The 20,311-nt window shown below is 34.3% G+C and overlaps 1 protein-coding gene across 5 annotated transcripts in view; it reads left to right on the top strand.

Annotated features, from left to right (window-relative positions):
- The window catches only part of Phkb (phosphorylase kinase regulatory subunit beta), a 203,936-nt gene that overhangs the window by 33,558 nt on the left and 150,067 nt on the right, over positions 1-20,311 (top strand). For all 5 annotated transcript variants that reach the window (XM_070011934.1, XM_070011937.1, XM_070011933.1 and 2 more), the window contains 2 exons: positions 8,892-8,999; positions 13,980-14,060. In XM_070011934.1, coding sequence (XP_069868035.1) covers positions 8,892-8,999; positions 13,980-14,060 — 189 coding nt within the window. The remainder of the gene's footprint in view (positions 1-8,891; positions 9,000-13,979; positions 14,061-20,311) is intronic.

Here is a 20,311-nt window from a genome sequence, read left to right as displayed (position 1 = left end):
TTGGGGCTGGGAAGGTGGCTCAGTCGTAGAGCGCTTGCCTTGCATGCCTGAGGCCCTGGGTTCGATTCCTCAGTACCACATAAGCAAAAAGAAAAAAGCCAGAAGTGGTGCTGTGGCTCAAGTGGTAGAGCGCTAGCCTTGAGCTGAAGAGCTGAGGGACAGCGCCCAGTCCCAGAATTCAGGCCCCACGACTGGACCAAAAAAAAAAAGAAAGAAAAGAAAACAGTTTATGATTATAATACATGTTGATCAACCTCACCCCTTTCTGATGGTTCTTTAAGGGCCTCATGGAGTCTGTAGTAAACTGGTTTAATACAGAAAATGGAGATAAAGATGCAAAGCAAAATCTGCACATGTAAAGGTACCTGGGGCATAATCTGGAGGAAGAATAATGCTAGCTTCAGAGTGACACATGCATTTGTTTTTGCCACTAACTTACCTTGTCAATTCATGTAAAATGCTGTGTACCAAGAGAGATCATTACAGCTTATTCATTTGTTTTTTGAGTTTATTAGGACTAGAAGTTTTTATTGCTCAAGGTTTTTATTGGTGGCACATTGGGTATGTAGCCTCAGCTTAGTTAGCTCTAGCTGAAATTCCAGACTCCCAGAGAAAACAGATGTAGCAGTGGTGGCATTGTTTGTATGAATAATTTAGGCATAGTGAGTCACTCTTACTAGAAAACAATGGGAATCCTTCCAAAATTCTAGTTCCCACATACCAACAAAGTTTTACACTTATTGGCAGCCTTTTCTGAGGTTTACATGCTCAAACCTACTTCTATACAATCAGTATAGACTAACCCACTGGATTCTAATACTGTTAACTCTGTGGTATTAGAGAAATTAATTTCAATGTGTCTTTGGTTTTCTCCCTATACAGTTTTTGTAACGGTAACAAAGCAATATATGAAAAGCATTTATGGCACCGGTACTGGGTTCAACTTAAAGTAAATATTTATTTTTGTCATCATTAGTCTAGACCATGTGTTTCAGATATGTTTCTATATTTATATGTTAGCAAAGATGCATACCAGTAACTGTATAGGCAACTTTGACCACTTAATATTTTTTATCATGTGAATGTTTTTTCATTTATACTTTGAAAGAATTTTTATTTTATTAACAAACCATCCCATGGCATGTGTTTGAAGGCAAAACCTGAAAAAGATTGTATCCTGCCAGGAGAAAATGCCCATAAATAAAAACAGCAAATTTACTCATCAAGTGAAAATAGAGATAAAGGACAAGCTTGTCATTTTTTGCTGAGATTTAACTTTTTATATCGTTATTGCAAGGATTTTATAAATGTTTGAAATAAAAAGTATGTCCTAGAGTCTTATAGTAGGATTATATTAGTGTATCATATGTTATAATGATGAAATTGTGATTAAAGTTCCTTTTCCCTAAGTGAGATAGTGCTGCTTATTTCCAAGTATTATTTCACAAATGCATAGTATCTGGCTAGATTCGATTTTTCTCTCTTAGAAATACTGTGAGAGCATGAAATTTCATGTCTTTTCAACAAGCTGACAGACATAAAATAGAGCTATTTATCAGAAGGAAGGTGTTTTTCTTTGTAGCATGATTAGCCACAAAACCATGGCCCTTTCTAAATATTATTCAATTTTACTAACCAGTTACCCCAACTAGTTTTATTTATTTATTTATTTATTTATTTATTTATTTATTTATTTATTTATTTTTTGAGTCCAGTCATGAGACCTGAACTCTGGGCCTGGGCCCTGTCCCTCAGCTCTTCAGCTCAAGGCTAGCACTGTACCACTTGAGCCACAGCGTCACTTACGGCTTTTTTCTTTTTGCTTATGTGGTACTGAGGAATTGAACCCAGGGCCTCAGGCATGCAAGGCAAGCGCTCTACCACTGAGCCACCTTCCCAGCCCCTAGTTTTATTTTAATAAGTATCATTGTGACTTAAGCTGTCTGAAATCCTTCAAACTGTAAGGAATTAATATTGTTTTTTTTATGTAACTGAGTAGAGACCATTAAAATAATTGTGAGCTGGGTCATATTCGATATTAGTACCTGTGACAACATGCTAGGGCTAGATATTCTTCCCAGTGAAAGATGATTTACAAATTTCATGGTATTTTTATTGCTGAAATCTCTCTTGATTCTCATAATTTCGTAGAATAGGAGAGGAGATTATGATCCTTGTGTGAGACTATGCAGACTACGATCCATGATCCATATAGGAATCAGAGACCTGATTCATAGAGGTTACACTGTGGTGCTCACTACTTCTTACTATATTTTTTTATTAACTCTTTTTTTTTTTTTTTTTGTAAGTGTAATCTGTGGATTTATCCCAGGGCCTTCTGCTTGCTAGACAAATGTTATACCACTTTAGGTATACCTCAAAGCATTTGTTTTTGAAATAAGAACTCACTAACTTTGCCAGGTTGGCTTGAGCTCATGATCCTCCTGACTGCTTTTTGAGTATATGGGATTACAGGTATTCCTTTTTAAAAAGAGGTAGCCGAATAAGAACAGCAGCAAGCACGTGGTATTCAGGTAAGGGGTAGGTTTATTCATCGTTCCGGCTGGCACCAGGCCACCTTGGTCCTCTACATGGTGGGGAAAGGCCTGGGAAAGAGAGCTGGGAGAGCTGGGAAAGAGAGAGAGAAGAGCTAGAAAAGATCAGAGAGAGAGGAGAGAGCAGAGAGCCCAGAGAGTTAGAAAAGAGCAGAGAAAAGAGCACATTTATAGTGTTTATTTACAAAACTGTATCTTTGTCCTATGAAGTAAAACAGGATCTAGAAAGTTTAAAGATTTTCCACACTCATTAGTTTCTCACCATAAAGCAAGCTTTCTAATGCTTTTATAAAAACTCTAGCTAAAATCAACTTAAAATGTTTATTAAAAGGTTGAATGAGTAAATAGAATTGTCTTTGATTTGCAGGACATCAGGCAATCTTTTTTCTTTTTGGTCATGGGGCTTGAACTCTGGGCCTGGGTGCAGTCTGTGAGCTCTTCAACCCAAGACTAATGCTCTACCACTTGGGCCACAGAGCCACTTCTTCAGGCAATCTTATTGTATTTCATTATGTTGTCACTTAGCTTAATCCCTGCAGAATAATATCAGGTAGAATGTTACCTTTTAATATCTGAATACCTATTCTACTGTTTACTCCTTTTCCTGATACTTCCTTTGGAGAAGAACACAGATTTTCAATGTTGATTCAGTCTTCAATTAGTAGTTTTAAAGGGCAGTGATTTTCTTTAGAAATGTTCCAGGATGCAGTTGTCTATTTAAAAATTTGTTTAAAAGAGGAGGTGGTAAAGATGGTAAAGATTTGCTTCTGAATAAAATGAGTCAGAGTAACAAAAAAGAAACTTCTGAAAAGATATAGAGAGGATAAGACCACTAGAAACAGGAATGTAGGGGCTGAGAAGGTGGCTCGGTGGTGTAGTGCTTGCCTTGTATGCATGAGGCCCTGGGTTCGATTCCTCATCACCACATAAGCAGAAAAAAGAGCCGGAAATGTGGCTCAAGTGGTAGAGTGCTAGCCTTAAGCTGAAGAGCTGAGGGACAGCGCCCAGGCCCAGAGTTCAGGCCCCACAACCAGCAAAAAATAAAAAAATAAAATAAAAATAAAAAATTTAATTTAATTTAATTAAAAAAAAGAAACAGGAATATAAAAGCAGTGACAGGACACCTGAAAGGCAGAATTAGGCAACAGATGAATGTTGGAAACACTATGCAGCTCCATCTAGTCTCTGTATGAGTAAAAGCAAGCTGAAACTACAACTACAAGTAAGCCAAATGTCCTTGGCAACAGACTGGCAGACCTATAATATATTAACCTTATACTTTTCTTAAACCTATTGTGGAAGTACAGAATGACAGTGACTACTCTGCATAGCAGACTTGTACTGGAGAAGAAAAACATTCTGTTGATTCCAGTATCTCACCATGCTATAGCCAGGCAACATCTTAAAAGAGGGCTTATTGTTTAAGACTGAGCTACTAGGGATCAGAAAACAACAGCTGTGGGCTTGGGAACAATGTGCCTCGGTAGGAGATGGCCATCAGAGATGTCATGGAGATGACAAGAGTTTAACATGGATTTGTGGAGTTTTTTTAAAAATTGGTTGTTCAGCTCATGATGGGGGATGGTGGCTGGTGGCACCAACTTTTCTGGTGAGGAGAAAGCTCTGTCACCTAAGCATCATGGTGGGGTCAATTCAAATGAAAATGCAAACACAACTTAGGGACACATCAAAGGTTATCCAAAGAAGTTTATGACCACAAGTGCCTACATTAAGAAAACCAAGGAGAGGAGATGTCTATTTATTAGCCAATGATTATCCTCATATTCGTAGAAAAGTAAGAATAAGCCAATAGATCAAAAGAAGTAATAAAGATCAAGGCAGAAATTAATGAAATGGAACTAAAAGAGCAGACAGGAATCAGTGAAATAAGGGGTTGTTTTTTTCACATATAAATAAAATTGACAAGCCCTTAATCATATTACTGAAGGAAAGAAGGAGAGGACCTAACTGTGGGTGTGCAGTGAGACCACTCAGTTCTGCAGTGAAAATGTAAAAGATTTTATTGGCTGAAAAGTGCTGAACTGCCAGGACCTTACCTGGACTTGGGAATCCCAGGAAAGCCCCAGTTGCCAGCCCACATTAGCTTTTAAGCATTTTTGGCTAGGGGGTGGGAAAGGGGGTGGTTGGGTGTTGGTTTTAGCTCATGATTGTTATAAGAAATTCGCACCATAAGTTTAAATTTCCGCAGGCAAGGTTTTGCTGGAGGGAGGCAAGGTTATAGAACAAAGGGTGGTGATGGCTCAGCTGGGTTAGGGCAAGCATTGTTCAGAAAACTGCAGAAGCAATGACAGAAGCTAAAATAGCTAGTTAGTTACCAGGGAAGTCTTATCCACAGAAAGCACAGTTACATTCATATCTTAAAATCATTCATTATCCATTTTATATAATCCAAGTTATATCAATAAAAGGGAAATAGTACAACAAATATCACTAATTTCATTAGGGAATATTTTTTAAATGTATTGGGAAATCTAGAAGAAATAGATAAATTTGTAAATGCAAATAGCCTATTAAAACTTTAAGAAAATATAAACTCCTTAAATTAGTCTATAATGAGCAATGAGATTGAAATAGTAATAGTCTCCAACAATGAAACATTCAGGACTGGATGGTATCTTTGCCAGACCATTAAAGAACTAACCCCAGTGTTTCTCACATTATTCCATAAAACAGAAAAGGAAGGAATGTTGCACAACTCATTCTATTTAGCCCTAATACTAAAACTTGATAGGTTCATGATAAAAAAATTGTAAATCAGTTGTTAAAAAATTCTCAGTTAGATACTTGCAAACTAAATTCAATGACACTTTAAAAGATTATCTACTTAATCACCCATGTGATAAAAAATACAATGCAGCACAGAAACAGATCAAAGACAAAAATCTCATGACCATCTCCTTACATACAGAAAAGGCCTTTGGTAAAATTAGCTTTCTTTTATGATAAAGGCCCTGAAAAAAATTAGAATAGAAAGCACTTATCTCAACATAATAAAGGCTGTGTGTGATAAACTATTGCTAGTAGGGAAGAACTGATTTCAGGAATGATATAAAGATGTTGACTTTTTCCACTCTTTTTCACCATAGGGCTGGTATTTCTAGTCAGAACAATGAAGCAGGGGGAAAAAGGAAAGAGATACAATTAGGATAGGGAAGAAGTGATATTATCCCTATTTGCAAATGATATGATCCTAAACTTACAAAGTCCCAAAGATTACCCAAAATCTTTGGTTCTGATAAATACTTGAAGCAAAATTTCTGTATAGAATATCTACATTTTAAAAACCTGTAACTTTTCTATATGACAATGACAGGCTGAGAAAGAAATCAAGAACAAAATTGCATCCATAATAGGCACAAAAATACCTTAGAATAAACCTTTAGTAGGAGAAAATAAAAGGAGGGGGTAACAGTGCTCAAGAAGAAATGTACTCGTTACCTTACTCATGTAACTGTAACCCCTCAGTACAGCATCTTTTCAATAAACTAAAAGTTTAAAAAGGTTGTAATAGACCTCTAAAATGAAAATCTATGAAACTGAAAAAATTAAAGACCCTAGAAGATAGAAATACCTCTTATTTTATTGACTGGTGAAATACTGTGAAAAATATATTACCAAAATCGGTACAAATTCTATACAATCTCCTTCAAAATTCAAATGTTCTTTACAGAAATAAAGTCATTTCTAAAATTTATAGGGAAGCAGAAAAGACCCACAATCAACAAAGCCATAGTGAACCAAAAGAGCAATGCTGGAAGTATCACAATACATGATTCCAAATTACACAATAGAGCGCATAAGCAAACACTTGAAGGCAAAGGCAGTGACTCTCTGAATAGGACACTAATTGCTCAAGAAATGCAAGGAAGAATTGACAAATAGAATTGCATAAAATTATTTGAAAAGCCACGGCACCTCAAAGGAAACACCAGAATGACAATATGATCTACAGAATGGTTGGAAAATTACTACAAGTTATTTGTCAAAGAACTAACATCAGAATACGTAATGAGTTAAAACCAAACAGTATAGACCAAATAATCCAATTAATAAATGAGGGAACAAATTGAACGGATCTTTTTTAAGAAATACATGAAGAATTGTCATAAGAGTAATTGAAATCAAATTGAGATTGAGTCTCAGCTTAGTCATAATGACAGTTCAAGAAAGACAATAAGCTAGAGAAGATGTGTGGGTGGGAGAAGAAATTAATACTGAAGGTGACAATGTAAATTAATACTGCAATTAAAAACTAAAATAGAAGAAAACTAAGATCCTTCTAGACCACTCCTAGGCATATATCAGAATATCAACATATTATAGATATACCTGCATTCCTATGTTTATTACAGCACTATTTACAGTCAAGCTATTAAATAACCCTCAGTACTATCAGATAACAAATGGATAAGAAAATGTGATACACAAATACAATGGAATTAAGCAATAAAAGACAAGATTATATGTCATTTGAAGAAAAATGGATAGAACTGGATATCATCCCATTAAGTGAAATAAGCCAGACTCAGAAAAACAAATGCTGCGTTTTCTCTTATATTCAGAGCAAAAACACAAAACAGACAAACATGACTTGAATGTAAAGGGGCCTGTTTGTTACTTGCTGGAAGATAAGGGAAAGAGGGAGGAGAGGGTGATTGCAATGTGAATATTACCTAAGTACATTAGATAAATGTATGAAAATAAAAAGTGGAAGCTTTTAATAGAATTATAAGAAATCACGAAAGAAGAATAAAGGGCATCAAGTCTGATACACATGTGGAAATACCACAATAATATACCTACATGGAAGAGTCAGTGACAAAACAATTAACCTTTTCCTATATAAGGTATTTATTCACAGTGGCAAGTTTTAGGCAAATATCTAAATAAACTGCAATAAAAGCACAATTGTAGATTTACTTTAATTTACAAAATTTTACTATCACCATTCTCTTTATCGTTTCTTGCCATATGCCAGATATCATATAAAATACTAATTAATGTTCTTGTTTTTGGCTGCTTTCAGCAGTACTTTTTGTTTATGGTTGACATGCATTGGGCCCCATTAATCTTCAAAGCTTATTCAGTTTGGATCTTAGTTTTTCTTGAAATTCTAAATTGTCTTTTAGCAGCTTTAAAACTCAAAGCCTAGTTATATAATTCTTTAATCACTTAGCAGTCATTTTTTTCCATCTGACACAGTGATTGAATATAAACTCTCCTGCTGGGATGCTGCATATCTTGAAGACAAATGACAAGCACCACCTTGTCAACTGCAGCAGTGACTTTATTAAGCTGACAAAGCCTTATCATGTTAGATCCTATTCACATGAGGAACATGCCTTTTATTTCAAATCTGGCAGTTTTTTGGAGTGATCACATTGCTTTCTAATTATGCAGTGTCAGGTTATTCCTAGTAGTTTATGAGCTGGAGATAAGTAACACTTTCTCTGAATCAACACTGGATGTCATTCATCATATAATGTGGAATGTACATCCCTAACTGCCGGCTGCATCTTCTCAGTCCTAATGACTTTGGTTTTATTGATAAGGTACTTCAGCTGTGAAAAAAGGGTGTATTTGTCTGTGCAGGCTTCTTGGGAAGGAAAAAACTGCAGCAGTCCAGTGGATCAGTTCCACACTCAGGAGGAACTTTCTATAATGATGAAATGTTTTGTGTCATGATGTCAGGCAATAGAGTAGCCATAGTGGTTGTTGAACACTTGAACAGTGGCCAGTAACTGAGGAACTGAATTTTTTATTTTATTTTTTAAATTTTTATTTAACTTCAATTGTAATTTTGGTATCTTGACAATTAGCTTGTGTATGAGCTAGAGTTGAAAAATGTGTTAAAAGGACCATAGATTAAAACTTGTGATCTTTTATTGATAGAAATTACACCTGAGGTTTAGACAGTTAATCTGTTTCAGTGTGGCCCAAAGTGCTTTCTTACATGAGTGTTACGTAAACATTTTCAAGTAACAGTACAGTAGAGTTCAATCACTGAAATTGTGTCTTAACAAAATCAACATTTTACTCTAAAAATAAAATGCAAAACATTGCGAAAATTATTGTTACTACATTTCAGTGTTCCCTACTACACTGAGTTGTAGTCATCTTAACTCTATTAAGTTGGTTATTATCAGTTTGCCTATGTAATTTCTTTACAAAAGGTAACATTTCTGTTTTGTTCAACATTTTGCCATATGCTTTATCTTTCTGCATGTAAAAGTTACATGAGAAATAACACAAGCTTTAGTCTGAGATGACCATGTGAATTACTAGCATTAATTTAACTTTAATATTTTGTTCTAGGTCCAGCAGTTTAAGCAGGATCCACGCCCAACCACATGTCTTCACTCTATTTTCAATGTGCATACAGGAGATGAGTTGCTCTCCTATGAGGAATATGGACATCTTCAGGTACAAAAATATTTCAAATTTTCTACTTCTATAGAGGAGGTATCTTGGAATATGTAAGGCTATTAAAATTTTTAAGTAGGTTCATAAATTGTTTTAAAATAGAAATGTAAAATGAACCTTGAAATAGAGAAGGAAGTAAAGTGCTTACCACCATGTCTAAATAATTACTGTGATTGAATATTAAATTTGACTGAATTCTTGGGACAGCTGAATGTATCATATAATACTTTTATTTAAAAGACAGCAGTCTTAAAAAAAAAAGACAGCAGCCTTCCATTCTACTCTTTTGATGACAAAAGCTGTTATTTATATATTTAAAAGACTATCAGTACTTAGAAACTAGGAATTAAAAGATAATTGATAGCAGTGTAACAACAAATCAGAAGTTTTATTGTACATTGATCATTGTTAAATTATTATTTGATAAAGCTGTCATGCTTTTTAAATGCCACATGGAAACTTTTGAGTTCTATAAACTTGGTTATATTAAGTTTTACACCTATGCTAGTATGGTTTTATTTTTACATTTTATTTTTCTTTCATCATATGTTGTATGTATTATTTTAGTTGGACATCCTATGGCCTTATTTCTAGGATACAAATATTGCATTTTCTTCCTGCACATCATTTAATTCACTATTTCAGGATAAAGTATCTTGAATTCTTACACTCTAACTAAGAGTGTCTTCATTTTGTAATCCTTACATCTGAAATGTCTTAATTATATTGTCTCAACATACAAAGTACAATGACCTCATTTTTATGCAATAGGAACTATTGTATTTATACGCAGTTCCTTGGAGAAATAGTACTAAAATTAATGTGTTGTTTCTCCACTTTAACCTGGTAACTATCGGATAATGCAATATTTATGCTTTGTATGGACAAATATGTTTACTACTAAAATAGAGTTTTCACAAGATTACAGTTCATTTGTTTTCTTACATCATGTCATGGTTGTATTTATGGACCAAAAAACGTATACTAAATTATTAAATTTAAAATGCAAATTATTCAACATTACTTTGCCTCTGTCTTTAAAATAAACCTTTGTGTGTCTATTTATCAAAAGCCATTAAAAAGCCTGGAAGGATTTACTTCAAAATAGAGCAATAATCATTTTTGGAGAATTGGATTACAGGATTTTTTTTTTTTTGGTCAGTCATGGGGCTTGAACTCTGGGCTTGGGCGCTGTCCCTCAGCTCTTCATCTGAAGGCGAGCGCTCTACTGCTTGAGCCACAGCGCCACTTCCAGTTTTCTGGTGGTTTATTGGAGATAAACGGACTTTCCTGCCCAGGCTAGTTTTGAACCGTGATCCTCAGATTTCAGCCTCCTGGGTAGCTGGGATTACAGGCGTGAGCCACCTGCGCCCAGCTGGATTACAGGATTTTTTTGCTGTTTTTCACTCTTATTTTCTATTTATTTGAATGTGTACTAATACATGTAATTTTTAAAGTTTACATTTATTTTTAACTAATACTGTAATTCTATGAACCCATGGGCTGCAACATCTTGTTACCTATATGGAATACATTTATACAATCATAAGATAAGATACTGGGATATTACCTCAGACACTTGTGATTTCTTTGGGATGCAGATAGTCAAAATCTTTTACTAGCTATTTTTATTTGCTATAATGAGGCTAGTGTGTTATAGAACATTTGAAATTACTTCTCCTGTTCAGATACACCCTTGTATCGGTTAACTATCCCTCTATACCGCCACTACTATTCCATTCCTAGGCTCTGGTAACTACCATTTTATTCTCAAGCTTTTTATCTTGTGAATGTGTACTACTTCTCCTTCTGTGCTGGCATTCTCATTTTATAGAATGTTTTGTAGATCCATCCATGATTTTGCAAATGATAGAATTTCATTTTTTTTTGGTAGCTAATAATAATGCATTATGTGTAAGGTTTGTGTGTGTGTGTGTGTGTGTGTGTGTGTGTGTGTGTGTGTGTGTGTGTGTCTGTGTGTCTGTGTGTCTGTGTGTGTGTGCATACTATACTACTATGGCTATACTAGTTTACATTCCCATAGCGAATAGCGTTCTTCTAAGTATTGGTAAGTTTTGTCCTTCTAATTATGATTTTATGGTATCACATTTGATTTTTGATTTACTATTTCTTGTTGATTAGTGAACATTGTTTTTCATGCTTATTTGCCATTTAATATGTTAGATTTCTTCAGTATTTTGGAAATAAATTCCTTACAGACTGAATAGGAAATCCATTTAATGGAAAGTTTTAATGAATTGCTTTGCAGATTCATTCTCCTATTCTATAGGTTGTCTCTTCACTCTGTTGATTGTTTTTTCCCTATATTTGTCAGTTCTTGCTCTTATTTCCTGTGCTTTTTTGGTATTATATCCAAAAATGTCTTGACCAAACCAATAGCCTGATACTTAGTAACTATAATTTTATGTCTTTCATTTAACTTTGATCTATTTTGACAGTTGATTTTGCATGTGATGAGAGAGAGGACTCTAGTTTCTTTTTTCTGCATATGTATTTTTTTTCCTCAGTGTCATTTATTGAAGAGATATTTCTTGGTGTATATGCATCTTTGTCAAAAATCCATTGGTTGTAAAAATGTGTATTTCTGGGTTTTTTGTTCTGTTCCATTTTGCTTTATATCTAATTTACTTATTTTTATTTTGTTTGTTTTGGTTTTGCTTTTAAATTAAATTAATTAACTTATTTTATTTAATTATGTTACCCAGGCTGTTCCCAAACCTCTGGAATCAAATGATCTTTTTGGCTAAGATTTCAGACTGTTGTGCTTAGCTCCAGTTCTTTTGCTTTTGTTCCCAACATTCTAAGCTTAATTCCTGGCTGGTAATTAGACATTAAATCAGTGTTAGACAACCTACTTGGCAAATCTTTTATGTTTTCCAGTCATTGGCATTTTCACACAGAGATATCACCAGTCAGAGCATAGAGCTATTCTCTACTTATTCTTATGTGCTTCTGTAATTTCTGTTTAGAGGTTAAAATTATTTGAAATTGTTTCTGACAGGTCAGTGTTAGAAGATGAGCCTCCCAGTGGAGTGACATTCTTCTTTACCATGTTCTGAGGAAGGCCCCTGAAAAGTTAATGTTGATCTAAATGATCTAATATTTGAATACTCTGTCTTCCTGTATGGCCTCCATGTACCTTGACAAGATCCTGACACCCACTAGCCTCCACATACTAGCAAATCTGGAGGTATCTAGGATAGTTCTGGTTCCTGAGTGCAAGTCCTTGTGGTAAAAGAGCTGCTTTTTCCAAGACTTTGAATAGCACCAATAAGTTTTCACCCAAACTTTCTGTCAGTCAGTTAGTGCAGAAGAAATGAAAGAGAAACACAAGCCATCAAGACTTCAGAGATAGTAAAGTGCTACATTAAAATTGTGTATCAACAAAAATTACATGTTTTAAATTTATGTTTATAATTTTCTAATGTAAGTTAAACATTTTACGTATTTTTTATATTTAAGTATAGCTTTATTGAGATGTAATTTGCATTCCAGAAAGTGTACCTATTTAAAGTGTACAATCAGTATTTTCGAGTATATTCACAGAATTGGACAACCATTACAATAGTCTTATCTTGAAACATCCCCTAAAAAGTATTCCTATATTCATTAGCAACCACTTCCCGTTTTTCCCAAAACTCCTCACCCTTAAGCAACCACTGTTTTATGTTCTGTCTCTGTGAATTTTCCTTTTCTCTACATATACTAAATGATATATTGTGACTGGCTTCTTTCATTGAAGATATATTACTGAGTTCTCCAGAGGGTCAACAGGAGATAGATGATAGACAGACAGACAGACAGACAGACAGACAATTTTGAATGAATTCATTTTTGGAATTGCCTTATGTGATTATTGAAGCTCCATTTGATTTGTAAACTGGATAATCATGGATGCCAGTAGTATAGTTCAGTCTGAGAAAGCATAGGAACCTAATAAACCTGAAGGGGTAACTCCTTTGAAGGTAAGAAGACTAAGTACTGTCAGAGAGGGGGCCACACATGATATGAGTCCTCGAGCTTCAAAGCTGTAGAATCGGGGGTTTCAGTGTTTAAGGACAGGAAAGAAAGAAGCACGTCCTAACTCTAGAATAGAGAACAAGAATTTGCTTTTCCACTTGTGTGGAAAATTCTGACCATAGCAAATTAGATAGTGCCCATCCACATGTGTGTGGATCTCCACCACTCAGTCCATTGATTGACCTGCTACTCCCTTCTACGGTAAGATTCACCTACACAGGCATACCCAGCTGAATCCTAAGTACACCTTTATCTAGTCTGATTGACAATGAAAATTAAATATTGCATAAGATTTGTTCTTGTTGTAGTATGTATCTTTTCTATTTTTTGTGAGCTTACATATCCTATTGATAATTTTATGCAAATATATTATTGATAAGGTGCATATTATTATTTTTTACTATTTGATTATATAAAGCATTTTAACAGGTTTATAAGGTAATAGATTATCTTATTTGTTCATATTTAATAGGTTTCTTTATTTCCATAAATTCTGTATTATCTGAAAACAAGACTACTTTTAAATAGATACTGTCTTTACATTATCTATAGTATTGCATTAGGTTGTTTGTCAAATTTCAAATAGTGTGACATTGCATAGCCTGCTGTAGAGCCAAACTATTCCAGAGTAGAAGTATATTCAACAACCCAGAACTTGAAAGTAAATTTTCAGAAATAATATCCTAGAAATAGTTCTGGTAGTTCTACTTGCAACCATTTTCCTAATGAGGTGTTAATATCAGAATCAATTTGAGGATTTTACATACAAAACTGGGATTTTGTCATGAATGAAATCCACAATTCTTTTATTTCACAATAGAAAAGGAAATAATTTTTATATATGAAACTATTAGAGTAAATGATTATGAGCTTTGTCTTTTTTTATTTCATAGCATACATTTTTGTTGGTTCTTTTATCTACTTGCTGTTTATTTTCAGATAAATGCTGTGTCCCTCTTTCTTCTCTATCTTGTGGAAATGATTTCCTCAGGACTCCAGATTATCTATAACACCGATGAGGTATGATCTTTTTTTTCAAAGTTGCTTCTTCTAAACTTCCTCTCCATAGATTCTGATATTTTTCTCTTTTGAAAAGCTTACTTTTGGTTTCATAAAAATGGGCTGTTTTTTAAAGTACATTTTATGCTATGTGAAAATATCACTATGAACCCATTTGAACAACTAATATACACTAATAAAGAGAAAACCATGATTTATATATTTACATGATCAGATACTGGATTCTGAGTATTTTATTAAAAGCATTTTCAGTGCAATGCATTTTAAAAACAAGCACAATAACAGGTAGTTAGACTTAACTTGTATAGAGGTACTATTTCAAATAATCTGAAATCTTTTATCTTTCAAAATATCTTAGTAACAAGGAAAGTAAAATAGCAATTAAGGTTTTTTTCAGTTATTGTTTTCACATCTTTGCTTTTTAAAATTCATTTAAAAGCAAAAAGAGACTTTTAGCATGCATTTATTTTTAAGTATAAGACCTCAGTATGGTTTTTTTTCCCCAAAAGATGATTGTCATATTCTTATCCTTATTAGGAAAGTTGTAAACAATTACATCCAAAGTTGAGAAGTTTTTCTCTGATAGGCATTAATGCTTGAACAAACACACACATGCAGACACTTTGAGATGTGCCAAATGGGAGTAAAAATGCTTTTATTATTCAAGATAGTAGTGTCAGAAAGTTCTCTGTCAAGTAAGTATGATATACACACCTGTTAAAATTTCTATCCTGTGATTTATGCAGAGCGGAACAATTGTATTGTATACTAAAAACGAAAATCATCATAGGGAATGTTGACAGTGCTTTGAAATGGCTGCCTTTAGATCTGCCCTTTTAGTAGTGTAGTCTTGTCATGTAAGTAATGTTTGCTTATAAGTAAAAGTAAATAATGAAAATGAAATAAGAAACCAACACCAAATTATGGCTTCATTTATTTGAGTAAACAAGTAGTTCCTTGTTTTATTTCATCCAGCTTGTTTTTAGTTTTTATTATATTGTTTTATTATATTTATTTTCATGATATATTGCTAGACTATTTAAAGGAGTGAAGCATTTTGAGTGGAAAAGGGTTTGGAAATTTTCTAGTTCAAACTAGTCTTAAGATTGCATCCTAGGGCTTGGAAGGTGGCTCAGTGTTAGCATGCTTGCCTTGCATGCGTGAGGCCCTGGGTTCGATTCCTCAGCACCACATAAACAGAAAAAGCCAGAAATGGCGCTGTGGCACAAGTGGTAGAACTCTTGCCTTGAGCTGAAGAACTGAGGGACAGTGCCTGGGCCCAGAGTTCAGGCCCCATGACAGACAAAAAAAAGAAAAAAAGAAAAAAAAAGATTGCATCCTAAAATATAATCAAATGAAAGCAATGTGACTATATGAAGAGAGGAAGACTTTTAGAACCTGCCCATTTAGCTTCTTTTTTTCTTTTCACCCATAGAAGCTTGGAGACACTGAAAAAAATATTTCAGATTCCAATAGAACAGAGTGTGATAACCATTTGTAATAAATGGCAACAGCATTGATTATATGGTTTCACACTAATGTTGTTTGAGGTAAAGTATAATGTTGCCTTAATGGTACCTTTTTTGTTTAGACATTTTATTTTATGGTATTATAAATATATTTTTTGTTTTTTACTATCTGATTTAATTTAAATCTTTATTTGTCAACTGGAATTATTCATAAGTGCTATATCAAGCCAGTGGCTGAAACATAATCCTTAGCTACTCAGGTGGCTGAGACCTGGAGGATCAGAGTTTGAAGCCAGCCCAGGCAGAAAAGTCTGCAAGACTTTATCTCCAGCTAACTAGGAAAAAATGAGATTAGAGGCGTGGCCCAACTGGTAATACATCAACAATGAGTAAGAAATCTGATCAAGAGTATGAAGCTGAGTTCAAGCTCTAGTATAGTATCCCCCCCCACACACACACCCACAGAGTTTTTTTTTTTACATAAGTTTTGTTTTGTGAAAATACTATACAGAGGGGTTACAGTTACATGAGCAAGGTAATGAGTACATTTCTCATCATTTCCTACACCACTGTATCGTGTTTTCTAGGTACTGGTTTTCATTGGTATTCATAAAAGTCTTGCTGTACTCATTCATAGATTTTTTTTTAAGACAGTGAACAAAGCAGTTCTGTATTTCTTCTCTGGCACTATTATTTGTTTACTATGTTAAGAAACCCCTGCTAAGTATTCCTTTATATCTAAATATGAGTCAGTCTATCTGTTGATGGAGATAAATCGTATATGTTGGACATGGACAAAGTGGTTATCTGCTTTATAACATTCCATATCTTGTTTCTTGACATGCTCCATAAACAACTTTCCTAAAAACAGACTAAAAGAATAAGAAAGGAATTGTTTAGAAATGGGTGAAGAGAGATTTACTTGATTCATAATCAGCTACCCCTGATTATTTGCTTTGCAAATCAGCAAAATTTTCTTTCATAGAGAAGTCATATTACATGGGAAAGGTTTATATTATTTTACTTAGAAGAAACCTTCTAGACTTCGTTTGAACTCACAAATACATTATAAATAACTGTTTGAAAGTAAAGATTTACAAGATTAAGGTACTGTCTGCCTACAGTTTGTAATGTTTTTAGTTTTAATTAAAGTATTAAAACCTGTTAGCTGTATATTTCTGTGTTAAATCCTTATACATGGGACTGGAGATACTTCTATATGGACCTCAATAGTTTTTGTCCTAGAATCATGCTATTATATGACTATTTTTGATGTCCCTTAATAATGAATCACAAGTCAGAGTCATGTCTTTTTATGGTAAAAGCATAATCCAGCACTTGAGAGAGTGAGGAGGAGAATCACAAGATTCTGTCTTAGTCAAAAAAAGAAACAAAACCAACAAACATATAAACTAAAGAAGACTTAGTTATTTTTCTTGCAAATATGAAATTTAAAGGGAATAAGCAATAAATAGGGATAATACTTGATAGTCTCTTGAGCCTGTAGTATTGACAGATTTTGTCAGATGACGTGTTCCAGTTCCATATTCACTTAGATTGTTGCTTCTATATTCTATATTGTTGCTTTCTTGAGAAATTTTTGGTTGCAAGGCTTTAAAAATATTCCACAAAGCTACAGCTATTAAATGAGAAAATTAGACTAATCTTATTTTCCTTTAATTATCTAGGCAAGACTAAATGGACATTTAAAGGTGCCTTAAAGTGAGCCATTCATAGAATGTTACAATCTGTGAACTGAAATATCATGAATCAAGTACTATCTTAAGGCTTGACTGATGGAAATGTGAGCTGGTTAGAAATATTGGCAATTTAGTACCTTCTGGCATAAACAAGTAAACCAAATTTTATAATTCCTGATCTTCATGGTTTTTCTTTACCACAACTAATTGCTCAATCCTTACATGTAGATACAATCTTTTTAGTATTATGTCACTGGTTCCACAAAAACCAGAAAAACAACTTTATAATAATCAGAATGTTATCCAACTTTATATGGTTGGCTGCAAATAATGGTGAACAGTGGTATAAACATGGGTATATGAAATAACAACTGTTTGTTCAAATGAGACTTGAGGAAGTTACATTTACTACTTGTGTCCATGTACTATTTTATTTTGCAGGGATGTTTTCTGCCAGCTAATATAGTAGCTCTCTTCAAGTATACTGTCTTTCAGATTGGATGACACTTGAAATTTCTTCTTTATTGTACTAGCCTATCTCTTGCTATGTGCCAAAGTATCTTAGAAATTTATGGATTAGACGGATCCGGTGCCTCACGCCTGTAATCGTAGCTACTCAGGAGGCTATGATCTGAGGACCGAGGTTCAAAGCCAGACTGGGCAGGAAACTCCGTGAGACTCTCATCTCCAATAAACCACTAGGAAAAAAAACAGAAGTGGAACTGTGGCTCAAGTGGTAGAGTGCTTGCCTTGAGCTGAAGAGCTGAGGGACAGCTCCCAAGCCCAGAGTTCAAGCCCCACGACTGACAAAAAAAAAAAAAAGAAAAAGAAAAAAAAAAGAAATTTATGGATTAAAGGAATAAAAGTTTATTATCTCCAAGTGTGTAGGTAAAGAGTTTGAAAGCAGATAAGTTGGGTGGTGCTGGCCTGGGGTCTCTTATAAAGTAGCACTCCATATCAACTGTGTCTTTAATCATCTGAAAGTTGTATTTAAATTGGATAACTTACTTCAAAGCTAGTTCATTGGGAGGCCATTTGCTGTTCTGTGGATATTAGCAGGAGGCTAGTATCCTTATAACATGACAGATGGCTCTTCTAGAACAAGTGATCCAGAAGAAGAATTAGATGAGAATACATCTTTTTTTAATGATCTAGCCCCAAAGGTCATACACTATCACTTTAAAATGTTTATTTCACGACTCAGTTCTATTTAGGGTCAGGAGTAGACTACAACATAGCTTAAAGACAAAGAATTAGGTATGATTGGGTGCTAGTCCACTTTATTTACTTTTGATTTGTGTTTATATTTTCTCTCTTAAATTAGCAGTATTTTCTGGATAATTTTTTGTTATGGATTTTTATTTTTTGGTATGAAATGGTTATTGGGCACAAACTGAGGTTACTATGTTTTAAATAATAATCTGGGCATTGGGAAGTTGGCTCGGTGTTAGAGTGCTTGCCTCGCATGCAGGAGGCCCTGGGTTCAGTTCCTCAGCACCACATAAGCAGAAAAAACCCGGAAGTGACACTGTGGCTCAAGTGGTAGGGCGGTAGCTGAAAGGCTGAGGGACAGCACCCAGACCCAGAGTTCAGTCCCACAACTGACAAAAAAATAAATAAATAAAAGAGAACTTAAAAAAAATGTTACAGTCTGATTTGAGTGTATTCTCTGTATTATCAGTCGATGTTAGATATTTATTTTACTTCAATAGGTAAAATAGGTTATATAAGGATATCATGTTCAAGATGTGAGGTTAGGGACTGGGAAGATGGTTCAGTGGTAGAGTTCTTGCCTTGCATGCATGAAGCCCTGGGTTCAATTCCTCAGCACTACATAAGCAGAAAAAGCCAGAAGTGGCACTGTGGCTCAAGTGGTAGAGTACTAACCTTGAGCTGAAGAGCTGAGGGACAGTGCCCAGGCCCAGAGTTGAGGCCCACAACTAGCCAAAAAAAAGATGTGAGGATAGCCAAGGAGACTCAAGTTCTATAGATTTATATGTGGATATCTTCATTCACTTCTATATCCTTTCATGAATTTAGCGTTATTTTGTAAATATTTGCTGAGTTTCTACAATGTTTCAAACATTGAGAGCATAGTGGTTAGAAAAGATACCTCTCTCTAACATTATGAAGTCTACATTATTTTGGGAAGAACTGAATAATTATTAAATGCACAGTGTTTTTGTAGCATTTATCAAGCTGGCCTTTCAGCAGATACAGTGAATCTGGACTCAGTCCTTAGTGCTGATCATCAGTAAACCGTATGCAATTCCTAGAGGTGTGGGGCTCAGTGCTTTCAGACCCCTCTTTACAATTCGCTTCTCTGTAGGCTGGGTTTAGAGTGTCTGCATCTTTGTTGTTTTGTATCCAGTCTTGCTTATACCTTTCCAGTTTATTAAACAAAAGTTTTCAGCTTGATCCAACTTTTCCACTGTATTTTTTGTGCTTCATTCATTACTGTTCATATCATTGTATTTCTATCCTCTACAGATATTTTATATAGAAACCTATGTCCTTAATTTTTATTTTTCTCTTGGGATGTATTACTTAAGTCTGTATTCTTCCTGCTTTAGCCATAATCTCAGTTTGTGTTTTTATTACAATATAGTTAAAAGTATTTTCTAATCATCACTATTTTTTGAAAATAAATTATTGTTAAAGTTATTATAAAAAGTTTTCTATGAATATTCATACCCAGCTTTTAATAGTGTGTTTAACATTTCTTCTTCTGTCTATTGGCCATTCTTATTTCTTCAGAGAAGTTTCTCTTTAACTCTTTAGGCCATTTATTAATTGGGTTGTTGTTTCTTTGAGGATTTACTTTTGGGGAGTTTAATTTTTTTAGCTCTAAGTATATTTTAAATATGAGGTCTTTGTCTAATGCATAGCTGGTGAAAATCTTCTCCCATTCTGTGGGTTTTCTATTTATCTTGTTTGCTTATGTCCTTTGCCATGCAGAAACTTTTCAGATTGATGTAATCCCATTTATCTAGTCTTTCTTTGATTTGTTGTGATTCTGGATCTTTACTGAGGAAGTTTTAACTGATGCACAGGAGCCCTAGTGTTTCCCCTATCCCTTTCT

The sequence above is a fragment of the Dipodomys merriami genome, unplaced genomic scaffold (genome assembly GCF_024711535.1).
Source record: "Dipodomys merriami isolate MVZ:Mamm:240054 unplaced genomic scaffold, mDipMer1.0.p SCAF_85, whole genome shotgun sequence".
Taxonomy (NCBI): Eukaryota; Metazoa; Chordata; class Mammalia; order Rodentia; family Heteromyidae; genus Dipodomys; species Dipodomys merriami.
Note: the sequence above shows the minus strand (reverse complement) of the source record. Positions and strands in the feature narration are given on the sequence as shown.